Source organism: Prionailurus viverrinus, chromosome C1, assembly GCF_022837055.1.
Source record: "Prionailurus viverrinus isolate Anna chromosome C1, UM_Priviv_1.0, whole genome shotgun sequence".
Lineage (NCBI taxonomy): Eukaryota > Metazoa > Chordata > Mammalia > Carnivora > Felidae > Prionailurus > Prionailurus viverrinus.
In genome coordinates this window covers 192,886,634-192,905,517 of record NC_062568.1, presented here as the reverse complement: position 1 = coordinate 192,905,517, position 18,884 = coordinate 192,886,634, and the positions used below count along the sequence as shown (strand labels likewise).

General features: G+C 39.3%; 1 protein-coding gene across 2 annotated transcripts in view; it reads left to right on the top strand.

Annotated features, from left to right (window-relative positions):
• The window catches only part of YTHDF2 (YTH N6-methyladenosine RNA binding protein F2), a 34,787-nt gene that overhangs the window by 744 nt on the left and 15,159 nt on the right, over positions 1 to 18,884 (top strand). Inside the window, exons 2-4 of one of the 2 annotated variants that reach the window (XM_047871018.1) lie at positions 111 to 135; positions 752 to 822; positions 3,807 to 5,393. In XM_047871018.1, coding sequence (XP_047726974.1) covers positions 111 to 135; positions 752 to 822; positions 3,807 to 5,393 — 1,683 coding nt within the window. Of the gene's footprint in view, positions 1 to 110; positions 136 to 751; positions 832 to 3,806; positions 5,394 to 18,884 lie in introns of both variants that reach the window. The other variant, XM_047871017.1, reaches the window with a different exon arrangement.

The window sequence follows — 18,884 nt, the reverse complement described above, 5'->3', positions numbered from 1 at the left end:
CCTCAGGCCTGCTCCTTTATTCCCTTCTCGGGCCCGGCTTTAATTTGTCTTTTCTTTTCCATTTCTTCCTCGGACGACTTGCTGCTCGGCGACGTTTCCTTCGCCCGCAGAGACCAAAAGGTCAAGGAAACAAAGGTGAGCCCAGCTCTGCCGGTAGCTCTGGGCTGGGGGGTGGGGGTGGGGGGGTGGGGGGTAAGGGGTGGGGGGGGGGGGACGCTGAGCAGTGGGGGCGGGGTCTCCGGGAGGCGCCCCAGGGAGAGGACCTTTCGGAAGCCGCTTAGTTCGCAGGTGCCTCACACTTAAGTATTTGACCCTTTCGGTGTGTTCTTGCAGCTGGCGAACAGCTTCTCAGTGAACAAGGAGTAATTCATTAAGGGTGGGGGTGGATTCGGTTTTGAAATGTCCCAGGTCCTTAGTTTCCTGTAGGTCTTAGAAGGCCTTTGTTTTTCATCCTCGTGGATCACACTCTGGAAGTACTCACATGTGGTGGGGGAGGGGAAGCGGGAGGGAATTGAAATCCAGAGGAGCCAATAAAATGACCTTTTTAGATCAACTTGCTCTGGGTGGAGGGAGACATTTTCATTGATTATTATTGCTCAGCAGTCACTTTCGTCTTTATCCGTTTGAAATTCACACTTACTTGCTCTGTTTAGTAAGGTTTTTCTCTGGTTAGAATATATTTGACTAATTTGGGAGGTAGGTGGTACGACTAAGACATTTCTGTAATTTATTTGAATTTTTTTCCCTTTAGTACAAAATGGATCTGTACATCAAAAGGATGGATTAAATGATGATGATTTTGAACCTTACTTGAGTCCACAGGCAAGGCCCGTGAGTAGTTAACCATTTACATGCCTGATCAAAGGGTGTAGTAAACCATATTCTTTCTCTGCCCTGTCAGTAAATATGATTTTCAGGGGTTGGCTTTCTTAATACCACTCAATGTGTTGTAAGAAGAGTTATTACAAATGTTGCAGACCGTGTTAAGATTCTCATTTCTGTTGCCAGCAAACATTCTGAGACTGACTGATAACACTTCACGGTATACTGACAGCACTGTTAGTAGTTCTCCTTACCAAAAATGTAACAGTGGAAAACTGAAGAATACTTTCCAGTTTAAATATTCTGACTTTTTACCCCCAAAACCTTTTTCTTTTAGGAAAACTGGATTCATATGTGATGGGAAAAACTAATGTAAAATCACCTGAACTTTATTCAGTGCTGCAGAACTGGTCTCTTCCCTTTCATCTGGTCACTAGTTAGTGGGTTCTTAGATTATCCTAACTTTTAGACTTAGGTATTCGTTTTTCAAGTTGAAATGTATCTGTAGAGATCAACTTTGTACACCGCTGGTTTCTCGCTTATGGGAGCTATAGGATTTCTAAAATGGAGTTAAAGGAAGATAAAACACTTCGGCACACACAAATGAAGATCGAGAATGATTAAGGTTTTTGACATGTTATCTGTCTTCTGATGTTTTAGATGTAATCTGTTTTTATGTCTTCTAGCTCCATGTAAGTTCATACATTGACAAGACTTGTGCATATAGAAACTGCTTTGATTTATCAGTTCTTCTAAATTAGTATTTTGGGTTGTAGCTAATGTCTATAAATCCACAAATTAATAAGCCAAAAGGAAAACTGACAGTAACCCATCTAAAATACCCTAAAAGATGAAAAAGCTTATGGGGCATTTAACAGATGCTGTACGATAGATACAAGTCTTGAGTAACTTGAAATATTGGTGCATGCCTGTATTTGGGCCTAATTCTTACATAAAACTTTTAGATCTCTTATGTAAAATTTTCTGCATTGAGAGTGTAGAAACCACTTAAGCAAGGGATTGGGAAAAGTTTTCAGAAATCAACCAGTTAATCAGGAAAAATGGGAAAGGAAGTAGAGGAATGAACTATTAATAGATTCCTGCTATTGAAGTAGTTTCCTTACATAATCATTATAACAGGGAGAGTGGGAGCATTTGGAAACATAATTCTAGGTAGTTCTTGTGAAATAATGTGTAGTTCAGATTTTTGAGCTCAGGGACATGTGGGAACCTGCCAGTTCAGGTGTAGGCATTCAGCTATATAATGGCATAACCTGTGATATTAAGTGTATGCTTTTTATTTCTCAAGTAAGCTAAAGCTTAAATGTCTTAAAACAATTTTTGGGGGGAGGGGAATAGAAATCATAGTTAAATAGATGGATAACCTGAGAATCTTTGTCCTTTGTAGTTAATCGTCAAGAGTAATTCATCTGCTTTTTAACCATTATTCATCGCCTTAATGTTGGAATAATCCTTCAGGCTTAATCCATTGGTTATAGACTGAATTTCTTACTCATAATGGATTTGAGTCTGTTAAATTTTAATACTGTCTTCGAGAAAAATAGACTTCTCTTAAACTTGAGGGTATGTGTGAAAAGGCTTAGCTTCCTTTCCTTTTTTTTTTTTTTTTTTTTTAAGGAAAATTTTGGCAGAGAAAAGCACCATTTTATCAGGCCGCATTAGTCGAAACATTTAATTTTAAAGAGATACGTTTGGCTAGGAGAAGTACTTTTGGCTTTGGGAATAGAAACTTAAGGCCTAACATAGTTATGGTAATCCAAGTCTCTTGAGAGTAAAATTCTCTATTCACTAGTTAATGGATTCTTATGTACCAGAGCTATTATTTTAATTCTAGTGTAGTTAACATACAGTGTTATATTAGTATCAGGTATATAATACAGTGGTTCGACAATTTTATAAATTTCTCCGTGCTCATCAAGATAAGTGTACTCTTGTACTAGAGTTATTTTCAAGTTAGGCTAAAGTACTCTATTTTGAATTGAGCTGTATCTATATTTACAGAGACCAATTTTTTGTATCTCCAGCTTCTCACAGGACTAGTCTGTGAATTCTAGCATTTATAGAAAAGTTAAGATACTGTTCATAAACTAAAGTAAGATCAAGAATGATGTTTTTACAGTGTAATCTGTCTTCCAGTGTGGAGACTAGTTGAATATAAGTTCATATTTCTGGGAAATTCTTTAGGATAATTCTTTTTTTTAAAGAGTCGAACTTTACCATGTTTTTGGAATTCTGTTTTTAATGGAAAAGTTAGGTGTGCATTTGAGCTTACAGCCAATAATTTTATAGGTGAAGTACAACAGGTAGCAAGGTTTTTCTAGTTTTAAACTCTGGAATTCACTGTACATTTCCTTTCCAGGTTATAATTAAATAGTGGCATTTGTTGATGTTCCCAAATGGTTTGCCAAGAGGCTGGCAATGTAAACTAGGCGTAATGAACCTTGGATTATGGTTGAGGAATGGCAACACAGATTTTTGGGATAGAACCTGTAATTTCCAGTTCTTTTTGTGTTGTTTTATCTATTGTATGGTTTTGATAGAAAACTCTTAGGAACACTCCTGATGTGTCAAAATTCCCACTCCTGAAATCCAGAGATAACGGTTTTTAGTAGAAGCATCATCTCAACAGTTCTGTAGAACTGTTATTAATACTGTCATTAATACTGTTGATGAGATGCTGGGTTTTCCCTTCACTGAATGATAGTGCTTAAGTTAAGGTCCACATCACTGTATGTCACTTTAACTTGAAGTGTTTAAACATTTCACTTGTTAAACCAAAATCTCTTACAGTGTAAAAATTCCAGCAAGTTTGTGGGAAGAGACCACCTGAGGTGGTCATTTGGTTTTTTAGTTGAATTTGAGTTGTATGAATAATTGGGAGAGGAAATGTCTTGATTGTTGTTTTATTAATTTTTGTGTTTAGTTGTGATTTGCCTGTTTGTTTTGTTTTTTTCCTTCCACAGAATAATGCATATACTGCCATGTCAGATTCCTACTTACCCAGTTACTACAGTCCCTCCATTGGCTTCTCCTATTCATTGGGTGAAGCTGCTTGGTCTACTGGGGGTGATACAGCCATGCCCTATCTAACTTCTTATGGACAGCTGAGCAACGGAGAGCCTCACTTCCTACCAGATGCAATGTTTGGACAACCAGGAGCCCTAGGTAGCACTCCATTTCTTGGTCAACATGGTTTTAATTTCTTTCCCAGTGGGATTGACTTCTCAGCTTGGGGAAATAACAGTTCTCAGGGACAGTCTACTCAAAGCTCTGGATATAGTAGCAATTATGCTTATGCACCTAGCTCCTTAGGTGGAGCCATGATTGATGGACAGTCAGCTTTTGCCAGTGAGACCCTCAATAAGGCTCCTGGCATGAATACTATAGACCAAGGGATGGCAGCGCTGAAGTTGGGTAGCACAGAAGTTGCAAGCAATGTTCCAAAAGTTGTAGGCTCTGCAGTTGGTAGTGGGTCCATTACTGGTAACATCGTGGCTTCCAATAGTTTGCCTCCAGCTACTATTGCTCCTCCAAAACCAGCGTCTTGGGCTGATATTGCTAGCAAGCCTGCGAAACAGCAGCCTAAGTTGAAGACCAAGAATGGCATTGCAGGGTCAAGTCTTCCACCACCCCCAATAAAGCATAACATGGATATTGGAACTTGGGATAACAAGGGTCCTGTGGCAAAAGCCCCCTCACAGGCTTTGGTTCAGAATTTAGGTCAACAGCCAACCCAGGGGTCTCCCCAGCCTGTAGGTCAGCAGGCTAACAATAGCCCACCAGTGGCTCAGGCATCAGTTGGGCAACAGACACAGCCATTGCCCCCACCTCCACCTCAGCCTGCCCAGCTCTCAGTCCAGCAACAAGCAACTCAGCCAACCCGCTGGGTAGCACCTCGGAACCGTGGCAGTGGGTTCGGTCATAATGGGGTGGATGGTAATGGAGTAGGACCGTCTCAGGCCGGATCTGGATCTACTCCTTCAGAACCTCACCCAGTGTTGGAGAAGCTGCGGTCTATTAATAACTATAACCCCAAGGATTTTGACTGGAATCTGAAACATGGCCGGGTTTTCATCATTAAGAGCTACTCTGAGGACGATATCCACCGTTCCATTAAGTATAATATCTGGTGCAGCACAGAGCACGGTAACAAGAGACTGGATGCTGCTTATCGCTCCATGAACGGGAAAGGCCCCGTTTACTTACTTTTCAGTGTCAACGGCAGTGGACACTTCTGTGGCGTTGCAGAAATGAAATCTGCTGTGGACTACAACACATGTGCAGGTGTGTGGTCCCAGGACAAATGGAAGGGTCGTTTTGACGTCAGGTGGATTTTTGTGAAGGACGTTCCCAATAGCCAACTGCGACACATTCGCCTAGAGAACAACGAGAATAAACCAGTGACCAACTCCAGGGACACTCAGGAAGTGCCTCTGGAAAAGGCTAAGCAGGTGTTGAAAATCATAGCCAGCTACAAGCACACCACTTCGATTTTTGATGACTTCTCACACTATGAGAAACGCCAAGAGGAAGAAGAAAGTGTTAAAAAGGTAACCGGTTTACCATTATTAAGACTTTTAGAGAAGGAAAAATGTACAAGAGGGAACAGGAGAGTTATTATACTGAATGGTTAATAAAAGCTCTGTAAGTAACAAGCGTATCACTTAACAGTTCAAGCCTTTGTGGAAGTATAATTGGTGTTACTGTTTGACAGTGTATAGAAATGTGGGCTTAAATTAATGGAAAGCAGAAACTGTAGAGAAACTGAATTTAAATGATGCAAAAGAGGTGAATAAGGCCAAAAGAAATGCAGAGAGCATAATTGAAGTGATAGAACCATGGAAATGAAAGTAGGAAAAGATTGAGGCTGTAATATGGCAGAGAAAAGGTAAAAGTTATGTTGTAATTAACTTTTGGCCTAACTTGGGTACAGTGGTTAAATCAGAGTTAGTGTGTCACCAGCCCTGACATCACTTTCTGCTTGCCTTTGACAATTGGCAGTATTAGTGTATTTTTCAGAACTTTCTTCCTTATTCCTATCCTTAGTGTTCTACTTAATTGTTTTTTCCCAAACCTTTTTCCCATTGGAAAAGTAATGTTTATTATATAAAACTTTGAAAACATGATTAGAAAAAGCTGGTCTTCTGCTCTTAAAATTCTCCTGTATTCCTGAGGAGTAATCTTCTCTTGTTTCTCTGTAACAAGTGAGTCTTGGGCAGAATCATGGAGAATAGGTCCAAACTAAAATGTTGGAATTTACTGGAAAGTGTTGGTAATGCTTGGTCTGTGTGTTTTGAGTAAATGTAAACTTTAAGATGGTAGAGAATGATAAAGTACTGGTTGGGGCAGAGCACACGTTATCTAGGATTTAGACATATTTAAATGTTGGAAGTAGGTGAAAAGATTATTGTGGGTAAAGAGAAGTTTCTTTTTAAAGATTATTAATGATTGGGAGAATTCTAAGTGGTCAGGTTCAAATGTAAAATAAAACCTAATAAACTTATGTAAATATATTTTTTTATGTTTGTGATGAATTCCTAGGGATTTTATATATTTGATCTAGGATCTGAGGTACTTGTTATATCTCTGTAAAAACTTTTGAGCACTGGGAGGATGGCTCTTTGGTTAGATTCTCCTTCTCCATAACACCTAAGAATCAGGGGCATGGTTGTTCAACTGAAGTAGGATGGTTGCCATTCTAGTGTGTGCAGTTGAATAAAAAATGGAGATATGCTTGTCAGTGATGCTAAAAGTATTGGGGATATAGAGCCACATTACTGAAAAGTTGCCTGTCAGAAAAAAACCCACTCCTTTTTTTGTCCTTTAAATTCTCTTCCCTTCCCCAAACTTTAACAGTGTAACTTAAAACCTGCCCTCATCTTGTAGAAAGATAGTTTACTGATTAGTTTTGCTAGACATGTGAAAGGCTCAAAAGATGTTTGAACTGACTTCTGAATCTAGAGGAACAAGGAAGGGGAGGCCTTTTAAGCATCATGTATTGACACAGCAGATTATTGTATGTGAGGGCCATTCAGGTGCTTAGTTTAACCACTCAAAACATGCATAATATCAATCCCGTATTATAAATCTGCTTGCATATATCTGCACGTTCTGTCTACATCTTGTGATTAAAAATAGGAAGGCAGAGGCACCTATGTGGCTCAGTCGGTTAAGTGTCCAACTTCAGGTCAGGATATCTCACGGTTTGTGAGAGAGCCCCACATCAGGCTCTCCACTGTCAGCAGAGAGCCCGCTTCAGATCCTCTGTCCCCCTTGCGCTCTGCCCCCCCCCCCCACACTCATGTGTATGCTCTCTCTCAAAAAATATTTTAAAAAGTAGGAAAGCAAAGATTTCAATGTTTTCAGGAATGTACAGCATAGATAATAAGATCAACCTGTAGGTGTTAGAACTAGTGGAGAAGCTTGGGTTTAAAAATGAAGTAGCAGGGGTGCCTGGGTGACCCCAGTCAGTTGAGCATCTGACTCAAGTCATGATCTTGAGGTTTGTGGGGGTGGTATTGAGCCCCAGGTCACGCTCTGCACTGATCGTGTGGAGCCTGCTTGGCATTCTCTCTCTCCCTCTCTTTGCCCCTCTCCTTGCTTGCGCATGCTTTTTCTTTCTTAAACATTAAAAAAAATAAAAATGAAGTAACAAATTTAAGGGCTGTTAATTTATGTAACCTTTCAATCAGGTTTGTATTTGTATTAAATTCACTTGAGTGGTTCAGTGAATAATAATTGAACTTCATAAGGAGGTGTAAGATTCACAAATTGGAATTGACCAGTGTTGGGGTGTTTTCACAGTGAGTAATAATAATCAAGGTTTAGCGTCTTTGTTTAGCCGATTAATGGATCAGTCTTAAAGCTATTCCATAAAGACTTTTGATGAATGAGTATACTAATTGTTCTCAGGCTAGTGAACAAACCACCAAAAGTAAAAACAAACAAAAAAAAGCTTCGATTATACTTGTGTGAGATTACTTTTTAGTTTACCTTTTGTGAGAAGAGATTGCTGGGGTTTCAGGAAGGTCCCTATGATTGCTTCTAAACCCAGTTACCATTTCAGTCAGTATTGCCTTCTCTTGCCTGCCGTTATCCTTAACATCCTTACATAACTGACTCTAAAGCCAGTCTTTATTAGGCTTCCAATACAAAACAAGTTTCATGAGAGTGAAACTGATAGCTCATTGAGGCAGTAGACTCCTTTAGTTAGGGTGTTTGTGCACCTTTGTGTTATTTACAAGATTGCAAAAAATCGTGCCAGATGGGCATGGTAACTCAATAAGTAGAGAAATACTTAAGCTTCATCCTGAAGATGATGTCACAGCTATTCTAAAGTTCCATGATTGGGCATGTATCTTGGCAGAACACACTGAAGCAGAACTATAGCCATTTTTGCCTAGTATTACTGACTTGTTCTGTTCCATGATCTACTTCAGTAGTATCATAGAAACTTCAAGCACTGGATCTATGGCTTGAAACTTGAGCAGCTTTTAGTGACATTTTCCATGTGTTGTTTATTTTGTATACTTCAGATACTATTTTGTAACCTGCTTTCTGCAGTTATTTAGAACTTTTCCTTAATTGTTTAATATTCTTCTGTGACATCACTTTTGATGGCTTCATAATATTCTATCATAGGTGTATTATAATTTTCCAATCTTTAATTGTTAGATTTGTCAGCGTCTTTATATTTTTTTCCAGCTGAAATAACACTGCAGTGAACATCCATGATATAAATACTGATTTACACCTGTCCTTTAGTGTTATTGTTGGGTCAAAGGGTGTATGCTCTTTGAAGGTCTTGGCTGTGCTGTATATTGCTGTATGGGGCTTTTTCTTTTTGAAAATTTTGAAAGAATCACTGTCAAAAGAAGACAACAGTGAGTTAACTTCTTTATTTCAACTTTAGAATAGTCTGGCATAAAGGGAGAGTTACTCCTTGCATAAGCGATAATGTTTTTTTATAAGCTTCATAATAGTTTAATATTTGTCTTGTATGTTTAGTCTTTCAACTGTAGGTAAAAGTAGGAAGAGTAGAGGGGAACAAGGACTGCATAATTTTCTTAAAGCCTAGCGCCTGGGGTGCCTAGGTGGCTCAGTCTGTTAAGCGTCTGACTCTTGATTTCAGCTCAGGTCATAATCTTACAGTTCTTGAGTTCAAGCCCAGTATCAAGCTCTGTGCTGATAGCACGGAGCCTGCTTGGGATTCTCTGTCTTCGTTTTGTCTCGAAAATAAATAAACTGGGGCACCTGGGTGGCGCAGTCGGTTAAGCGTCCGACTTCAGCCAGGTCACGATCTCGCGGTCCATGAGTTCGAGCCCCGCGTGGGGCTCTGGGCTGATGGCTCAGAGCCTGGAGCCTGTTTCCGATTCTGTGTCTCCCTCTCTCTCTGCCCCTCCCCCGTTCATGCTTTGTCTCTCTCTGTCCCAAAAATAAATAAACGTTGAAAAAAAAAAAAAAAATAAACTTAAAAAAAAAAGTTTTAAAGCCTGGCCTCGTGTGAGATTTAATCAGGCACTTGGGTAAATGATTTTTCTGAATAATTGGAAAGCTAATGGGAGAGAAATAGATCTAGAGAAGATGTGATTATAGTGACGATGGCTCAAGGTATGTATTTTTAAAAATTTCATTGTTATTAAATAAAAATAGTAGGATTTCTTAAATACCTCTAGAGTTATTCCTATTTTCAAGCAGAAGACCTAAAAATAGTGACTTGGAATGTGTTTGGATATATTTAAGATTCATTATGCTGCTTAAGAATTGAGATGAAGCTATTTGCCTTTTCTTTGAACAATTTTTTACTCTGTGCTAGATATTACTGAGAAAGCAGGAGTGTGTTGTCAGGGAGCCTTATACTCATGACAGGTAACTGTACAAAACAGTATTTTTCTCAAGATATGCGCAGAATGCCAATTTGGAAGCTTGACGATTGTCTAACCCAGCCTGGGGTATATAGGTGGATTGGTCCCAGAAGAATCCTGGAAGAGGTGACTTTTGAGCTGAGCCTTCAAAGATGTATAGAAGGTTGCCAGAGATGTTTGGGGAAGAATGAACACAGATTCAGGACAGCTCACGTCTGTGACACTGTATAGATAATAACTTGGAACAAGAAGTCCTGTACAGTCCAAGAGCTAGTCTAATTGGTATTTGTGGAGTGGGTTTCCCTACAATGGAAGTTTGTTGGAGATGAGGAAAAGGAAGTTGAATGAAATGTTTATGCAGTTAGTTTGATATAGAAGGAACTTACTGAGTCAGGTACAAAGTTGGCTTAAATTCTAGAGTTTAAAAGAAAGAATAAGACCTAATTTCAATCAGAAACTCATTGATGTTACTTTTTTCTTAAGTTTTTATTTTAATTCCAGGTCATGTACAGTGTTGTATTAGTTTCAGGTGTACAGCATAGTGATGCAACAATTCCATATACCAGCCCATGCTCTCCTTGATGTTAGCTTTGCATGGAAGGCAATGGGGAGCTTGTAGAAGTAAAGGTGAATGAGTATATGGTAATAGATGCCATTACTAAATACTAGCAGCTTACTTTTTCCAGTGATGTGTTTCATACACATTATCGTATTTCTCATCAGATGCCTTAGTGTGCTTAGAAGAGATGATTTGGAAGGGGAATATGATAAGTGTAATCAAATACTTTTAAGACAAGTAGGTTTAGGGGTGCCTGGCTCAGTTGGTAGAGCATGTGACTCCTCATCTCAGGGTCATGAGTTCAAGCCTTATGTTGCTTACTTAAACAAACAAACAAACAGACAAACAAAATCCCACAACAACTTTGTAGGTTTATTCTCCAAGCCAGAAAACAGCACCAGAACCAATGGATAGAGGTTATAGGAAGAGTTGTGTAAATAAAAGGGAGAACTTTCTAAAAATGGAGTTCTTAGTCACAAGAGGGTTTCAAGAAGAGACCAAAAGAACTTTAATTAGATACATTGTAAAGAAAGTTTATATGTGGAATAGTCTAACCAGATAAACCCAGGGTAAGGTTAGCCAGCCCAAGATAACGTGTGAAATTCACGGAGAGGAATTGATGCTCCTAAACAGGTCTTTTTAGGAAGGTTATTTCTGTTCTATAATTTTTGACCTAAATAACTTATTACTTATAAAAAGAATAAAGGTCTTAAGGCTAGAAGGACATGAATGACAGAAAAGATTGGCAGATTTCCAGTAAATCTTAGCACAGATAAGGTATGTGGGTGGTTGTCTTTTAATATAGTTACTGTATTAGTATTAATGAAAAAGTTATCTAAAACAATACTAAAGGTTTATTTTTTATAAACTTTTTTTAATGTTTATTTTTTTTATTAAATTTTTTTTATGTTTAATTTTGAGAGAGAGAGAGAGAGAGAGAGAGACCGCACGAGCAGGGGAGGGGCAGGGAGAGAGGGGGAGACAGAATCTGAAGCAGGCTCCAGGCTCTGAGCTGTTAGCACAGAGCCCAGCGCAGGGCGAGAACTCATGAACCACGAGATCATGACCTGAGCTGAGGTTTGACACTTAACTTACTGACCTATCCAGGCGCCCCTAATGTTTGTTTTTTAGAGAGAGTGAGGGAGGGGCAGAGAGAAAGAGGGAGGCAGCATCAGAAGCATGCTCTGCACTGTCAGCAGAGCCTGATGAGGGGCTTAAACCCATGAACCACGGTGAGATGACTTGAGCCTAACGCAGACACTTAATCGATTGAACCGCCCAGGCACTCCAGGACTTTTTTTTTTTTTTTTTTTTTTAAGTTTTTGGGTTTTTTTAGAGTGTTCATATGTGTGTGTGAGGGGGAGGGGCAGTCAGAGAGGGAGAGGGAATCTTAAAGAGGCTCCACGCCCAGAGTGGGAACATGGGGCTCGATCTCACCACCATGAACCGAAATCAAGAGTGGGACACTTAACCGACAGAGCCACCCAGGTGCCCCTAAAACATACTAAAGCCCCTTTTTTTTTTTTTTCAATTTTAAGTTTATTTTTACTTTTTTGAGAGAGAGTGTGTATGTGCTGGGGAGGAGCAGAGAGAAAGGGAGTGAGAGAATCCTAATCAGGCCTCACACACAGTGCAGAGCCCCAAGTGGGGCTCGAACCCACAACCGTGAAATCGTGACCTAAGCTGAAATCAAGAATCGGATGCTTAGCCTACTGAGTCACCCAGGCGCCCACATACTGAAGACTTACTAAAAAAATATAGAAGTGATTGTTTAAGAGACATATTTCTTTCTTTTTTTTTTTTTTTAATATTATTTTTTGAAGGGTGCAAGCAGGGGAGGGGCAGAGAGAGGGAGACAGAAGTGGGCTCTGTGCTGACAGGCCGACAGCAGCGAGCCTGATGTGGGGCTCAAACCCGTGAACCATGAGATCATGACCTGAGCCGAAGTTGGTCGTTCAACCAACTGAGCCACTCAGATGGCCCTGTTTCCTTTTTCTTAAAAGTAGTTTTCCTGTGGTGTTGGTGCAAGTAATGCTTGTCTTTATAAGGAAGTTTTTTTTTTTTTTTCTTTGTGGCCATCTTTTTCCTCCCTAATTCTTTGATTTGGGCATTTAATCCCTTGGGAAATATTTGAAGCAAGCAACCTTGGCTCCATATTCTTTTCTTTTTATTTAAAAAAAATTTTTTTTAAAGTTGTTTTTTTTTTAGTAATCTCTGCACCCCACGTGGGACTCAGACTCATGACCCCGAGATCAAGAGTCATGTGCTCCACCTACTGAGCCAGCCAGACGCCCTGCTCCATTTTTAACTTTATTTTATTATTATTTATTTAAATGTTTATTTTTGTGAGAGAGAGCACGCGCGCGTGCACAAGTGGGGGAGGGACAAAGGGAAAGGGAGGCACTGAATCAGAAACAGGCTCCATGCTCTGAGCTATCTGTCAGCATAGAGCCCGCCATGGGACTTGAACTCCCGAACCCAAGAGGTCATGTGTGACCTGAGCTGAAGTCATATGCTTAAGCGACTGAGCCACCCAGGCGCCCCTCCATTTTTAACTTTAGAAAAAAATTTAAAATATGTAAGTAAAACTTGTGACATAAAAGAAAGAAAATACCACTTTAGCCAAATACGTTTTCGTATTAAATAAATATGAATAAATACCCATGGTGTATTGGTCTTTTCCATTTAGTATTTCCCTGCTCCACCACTGGCTTAAATCGCCTCTTCAGATGCCAGGCACCCTGTTTTAATGGGGTAGCAAACCTGAACTTTTTGTAAAATTCTAAGGCCATTTATGTCTACTTCTGTTTTGCAGATAAGTTTATCTGTCTTTGCCGAAAGGGTTGAAGAAATTCTGTTTGTGTTACTCATCACCTTCCTTACTTTGTGGATAGATAAAATGCCTTTCCGCAGCTTTCTTAGAGGAGCACTAGAAGAGAATAGATGACACTGAATTTGGATCTCTTTGAGCAAATATTTGTGTTAATTGATAAACAAGGCACCATCTTTGCTTTAGGACCAGGCAGTGTTGTTAGGAGGACAACAGAATGGATAAAATATGGGATATTAGCTATAGTAGAGGAATGAAAAAATAGCTTTCTGAAGAGAGTGATAAATGAGGGAAATTAAGGAAGGCTTCATAGAGAAAATAACTTTTTATTTTAGATAGAGCATGATAGAGTATGAGTGGGGGAGTGGGGCAGAGGGGGAGAGAATCTCAAGCAGCTCCATGCCCAGTGCAGAACTCAACGTGGGGCTTTATCTCACAAATGTGAGATCATGACTTGAGCCGAAATCAAGAGTTGGATGCTTAACTGAGCCACCCAGGTGTTTGGAAATAGCATTTGAACCATGTCAAATAGAATGAGTAATAAGCACTCAGATGATAGCACAGTTCTTGGCACATAGTGCACATAAAAGTTTAGTATATTGTCATTTTAGATGAGGAAGAGGCTCAAAGAGGTTATTTATGTAAGGTCTCATAGCTTAATAAATGGTGGAATTGATATTTCAGTTAGGTCAGTGATGTGCTGGGGCTGGCTAATTGTAAGTTAAATTTAGCTTTCAAGAATTTTTGTAAGCTGGCTGTTAAACATTAGTTTTTAAAAAGTCATTATTGGGGCGCCTGGGTGGCTCAGTCAGCTAAGCGTCTGACTCCGGCTCAGGTCGCGATCTCACGGTGCGCGAGTTCGAGCCCCACATCGGGCTCTGTGCTATCAGTGTGGAGCCCGCTTCGAATCTTCTGTTCCTCCCTCTCTCTGCCTCTCCCCCACTCATGTGCTGTCTCTCTCAAAAATAAATAAACATTAAAAAAAACAAAGTCGTTATTAAATGACATAAAATTTTAAATACATTATATTAAAAGATTAAATGCCTTTGTATTAAAAAAAATTTTTTAATGTTTATTTTTGAGAGAGAGTGTGAGTGGGTTGGGGCAGAGAGAGAGGGAGGCACAGAATCCGAAGCAGGTTCCAGGCTCTGAGCTGTCAGCACAGAGCCCAACGTGGGGGTTGAACTCACGAGCCGTGAGATCATAACCTGAGCTGAAGTCAGACGCTCAACCAACTGAGCCACCCAGGCGCCCCTTAATGTTTATTTTTGAAAGAGAGAGAGAGAGAGTGAGCGAGCACAATCAGGGAAGGGGCAGAGAGAGAGAGGGAGACACAGAATCCGAAGCAGGCTCCAAGCTCTGAGCTGTCAGCATAGAGCCCGACGCGGGGCTCGAACTCACGAGACGTGAGATCATGACCTGAGTAGGAGTCAGATGCTTAACCGACTGAGCCACCCAGGCGCCCCTAAATGCCTTTGTATTTACATTAAATGCATTATAAACTGGTTTATAATAAAAATTAAAATTAAACAACATAAACTTAGAATGCCACTGTTACTATTCAAACTAATACTCAAATCTATCATTCTTGAGGTTATTTACATCTGTTGTATCAATATATGATACTGTGCAATTGCACATCTCAACCCCACATTCAGGGGTGTCAACATTGGTAGCTTGAAATATGCCATATTACTTACACCATGGAAATTGGGAAATGCTATATATACATATCAGGGCTTGTTTTTTTTAAGTTGTCTAGCCTTACAGTGATAGAGAAAATACGAATGCAGATTAAATTAAGCATGTCATGTCTGTAGCTCTGACATATTTTGAATAACACAAAGAATTTGAGGAAATACTCTTCCAGAATTTGAAAATTATCCAGTTTGGCAGAGAAGTTACTCAAATCATTGATGAACTTGTGAAGTTCTGACATGTTTTTGTTTCATTTTTTTTCTTTTTAATGTTCATTTTTGAGAGAGCATGAGTGAGGGAGGGGCAGAAAGAGAAGGAGACACAGAAATTGAAGCAGGCTCCAGGCTCTGAGCTGTCAGCACAGAGCCTGATGTGGGGCTCGAACTCACAAACCGTGAGATCATGACCTGAGCTGAAGTTGGATGCTTAACTGACTGAGCTGCCCAGGCACCCCTGTTTTTGTTTCATTTTTGTCTTAATAAATGATAAATGAAAATGTTGGAACTACACTTGAATAGACACAGAAGCCTCTATCCTCCAAAGACCATGACCATTATGTGGTATATGGAGTTTGCCAGGTAGAGAAGTAGGAAGAAAGACATTCTAGGAAGAGGAGACATCGTGTTTATAAACATGATCTCATGAATGCTTAGTTTATGTTCTCAGAGTAATGAGAAGTCTAATGTGGAAAAGAATGATAAGTGATAAAGCTGGAGAGGTTGGTTGAGCCCAATAGTATATTGGAAGGGCTTTGGATTTTTATTTTATAGTTAGTTGGATTGTAAGGGATGATAGTTAATGTGGAGTTAGTTTGGATGATCAGAAGGGTGAACTACTTATTGAGCACTGCCTTTGTTAGCCACTTTCATAGTCTTCTAATGCTCATGCCAACCCTGGGAGGCAATATCCTGTATGTACAAATAGAGAAATGGAAACTTAGTTTAGACCTTATGTGAACTCATCTATTATATGATAGGTGTAGGTGACTCAAAGACCAAATCAGAGGCTTTTATAATAGTTTGGAAGAAGAAGACCCAATAAGGATGGAAAGGTGGATTTGAAGAATGTTGACCTGTTTGCTGAGTAGTTACTGCAAAAAAAAAAAAAAAAAAAAATAGAGAATATAGGATGAACACCAGGTTAAGGTTAGGGTTTGGAGATGTGTTGGTTGTTGGAAATAGTGTTTGGGGTACATGTGGGGGGCAGTAAGGTAATGGTAGGGTCTGGAGCTCAGGAGAGAAAACTGTTGATGGAAATTTGTATTTATAGACCTCAGTATAGCTAAAGGCATGAAAGAGTTTAAGATTATTTAAGAATATTGGTAATAAAAACAATGGCTGAAATTGAACACTATACAATATCAAGCATACATCTGTCCTGATTAATTTACATATTTGTAAGTTTTCATTTAATTATTATGAGGTAGGTACAGCTATCTGATTCTGCAGATAAAGACACTGAAGCACAAAAAAGAATAACTTTGGAGACACCTGGGTGGCTCAATTGGTTAACCGTCTGACTTCAGCCCAGGTCATGGTCTCATGGTTTGTGGGTTTGAGCCCTGCATCGGGCTCTGTGCTGACAGCTCAGAGCCTGGAGCCTGCTTCAGATTCTTTTGTCTCTTTGCTCCTCCCCTGCTTGTGCACATGCTCTCTCTCTCAAAAATAAACATTAAAAAGAAAAATAATATTAAGAATAACTTTGTGAAGTCAGGTAAGCTGAGAAAGCAGAGCTGTTGTACTTGTTTCTGCAGTCTGGTTCTAGAGCCAACACACAGTAAGAGAAGAGGGCCAGAGAAAGAACCCCCATAACCCAGTTTGCAGGATGGGTTAAATAGAGCAGTGGAGTATAATCAACTTATTCAGAGAGTGCAGAGAGGTAACTGATGATTGGGAATGCCAATGGCTCTCTTGAATAACAGTAACATGAGAGCTCTTTGTTGTTAGGTGTTTCAAGGTTTTGGTGTCTATATATCATTCAACAGACTTTGTATTTGTTTTTTTCTGTATTGTTTCCTTTCCACCCACAAAGTGTTCCAAGCCTTAAAGAGATTTAGTGAAGTTTGAGCTGCTGGAAGTAAGACCTTTTTTTTTTTTTTTTTTAGTTTATTTATTTATTTTGAGAGAGTATGTGCACAAGTCGCGGAGGAGCACAGGGAGAGAATCCCAAGCAGGCTCTGCACTGCCAGCAAAGAGACTGACGTGGGGCTGGAACTTGCAGACTGTGAGATCATGACCTGAGCCAAAGTTGGACGCTTAACTGACTGAGCCACCGGGTGCCCCAAGACCGGTTTTTATATAGTTAGTATGGGCTCTTATGATAAATTAGACCATATAAAAATGTCTCAAATTCAATTAGGTATTAAAAATGATAGTATTCTGGTTTTTGTTTGTTTTTTGATATGGCTAAAGATTGATCCAGAGGGGACTGTTGTTTTTCCAAACATCACCATTTTGGGATAAGGTTAGTTAGCAACTCTAGAATCATTTACTATCTACTTTGAATAGTGTAAACCAAGAATTACTCAGATGCAAGCCTTTGTGCTTACCTGCCAGGAGTAAAGATTAGTCCCATAACAATTTTTAACCTTTTTAGCTGTGAATTTTTCTTTTCCTCCCAAACAAAACCTTACTCAAAACCCCATGAATTGCTAACTTTTGGTGCTCCCCCACCCCTCGCCCCTGGAGATCTCCAAAACATCTCCCCTATGAAGCATAATTTGGAACCTATTGGCTGATATGAATTCTTTTAAATGAAGGGATGGTACATGGAAGTTGGGGTGGATCTGTTTTGAAATTGAAGAAATGTAAATTTCTGCAGCTTCAGCATCATTTAGGTGTGTTGGTTTGTTTAGTCTGGGGGGAGGGAGATATGAGGAAGACTACATCTCCTAAGAAGTGAGTAGCCTGCAGCATTGGTTTTGACTGCCCTAGAATGACTACCCTGTTACCTGCAGACTGTTCAGGAGTTTCATGCAGAAGAGGAGGAAAAAGCTCTATACCCTGAATTAGGGCAAACAAAAGTGATCCTTTTCTTCACTATTGAATCCTGCAAGTCTGCACATGAGCAAGGAGAAAAGCCTTGAGTGTATCAACTCAGATCATCTCTCCTGCCTTTCTCCACAGAAGCAAGTAATTCAGTTTAAATTTGCTTGCTGCTGCCACCTCCTGTGGACCAACATCTTCTCTCTATAACATAACTAGTTCAGTAAATAGTGCCCTAATGTTTTTCATCTGTTGTTGAATAAATAGTTCCTAATTGAACTGATTTAACTCCAGTTAGCCATAGGGAGAAGAAAAGAAGCACTGTAGGACAATGTATATTAAAAAGTTAATTTTACAATATGAGACCAAATGTAGAAGAGAAGAATAACAAGACTAGTTAGGGCTAGAGTCAAGACATATTAATGGAACACTGGATTTGAGTTGGGTGTGAAGAATGGATAGGAAAGATAGTGGAAAAACGAAGGAAGAAAATGTCTAAACCCCAAGTTTCAGCTGTTATATAAGGTAGGTGGTGAAAGGGAAGAGGCAGGCAGTTAATCTTTCCAACTCCTTTGCACTGCTATTATAAGGTCTGATGGTTCTTATGAGATGTTTACTTTTGTACTATATATGTCAAAGTTAAAAATTTGACCATATCACTTATGTAATACACATTAGATTTACTAATAAGTTTTTTGACTTTATGTGAACTTTTTTGGTAAACAGTATGGGTAGCATATAGAACTTTTAAAATGTTTGTATGTGAAAAATTTGCAGTGTGCAAGTTTTATATTAATAATCGCAAATTTTGCCTTTACATTTATCTCTTGTAAAATAGAACCAAATTATAAAACGTATAGAAAATGGAAAAAGTCACCTGTGATTTCTTTACTCTGATGAAACCACTTATTGTTTTGACATTTTTCCTTGTCTTTATTTTATTCAAGTGGTTTATACAATAATAATCATGTTCTGTATAGTATTTTGTCTTGCCTTTTCCTCTTAATACTTTAGTAGGTATATACCCATATTTAGCCATATTTTAGACATCTGTGTATTAGGCACTTTTCATATCTTGTCTCTGATCCCTTCTAATAATCTTTATA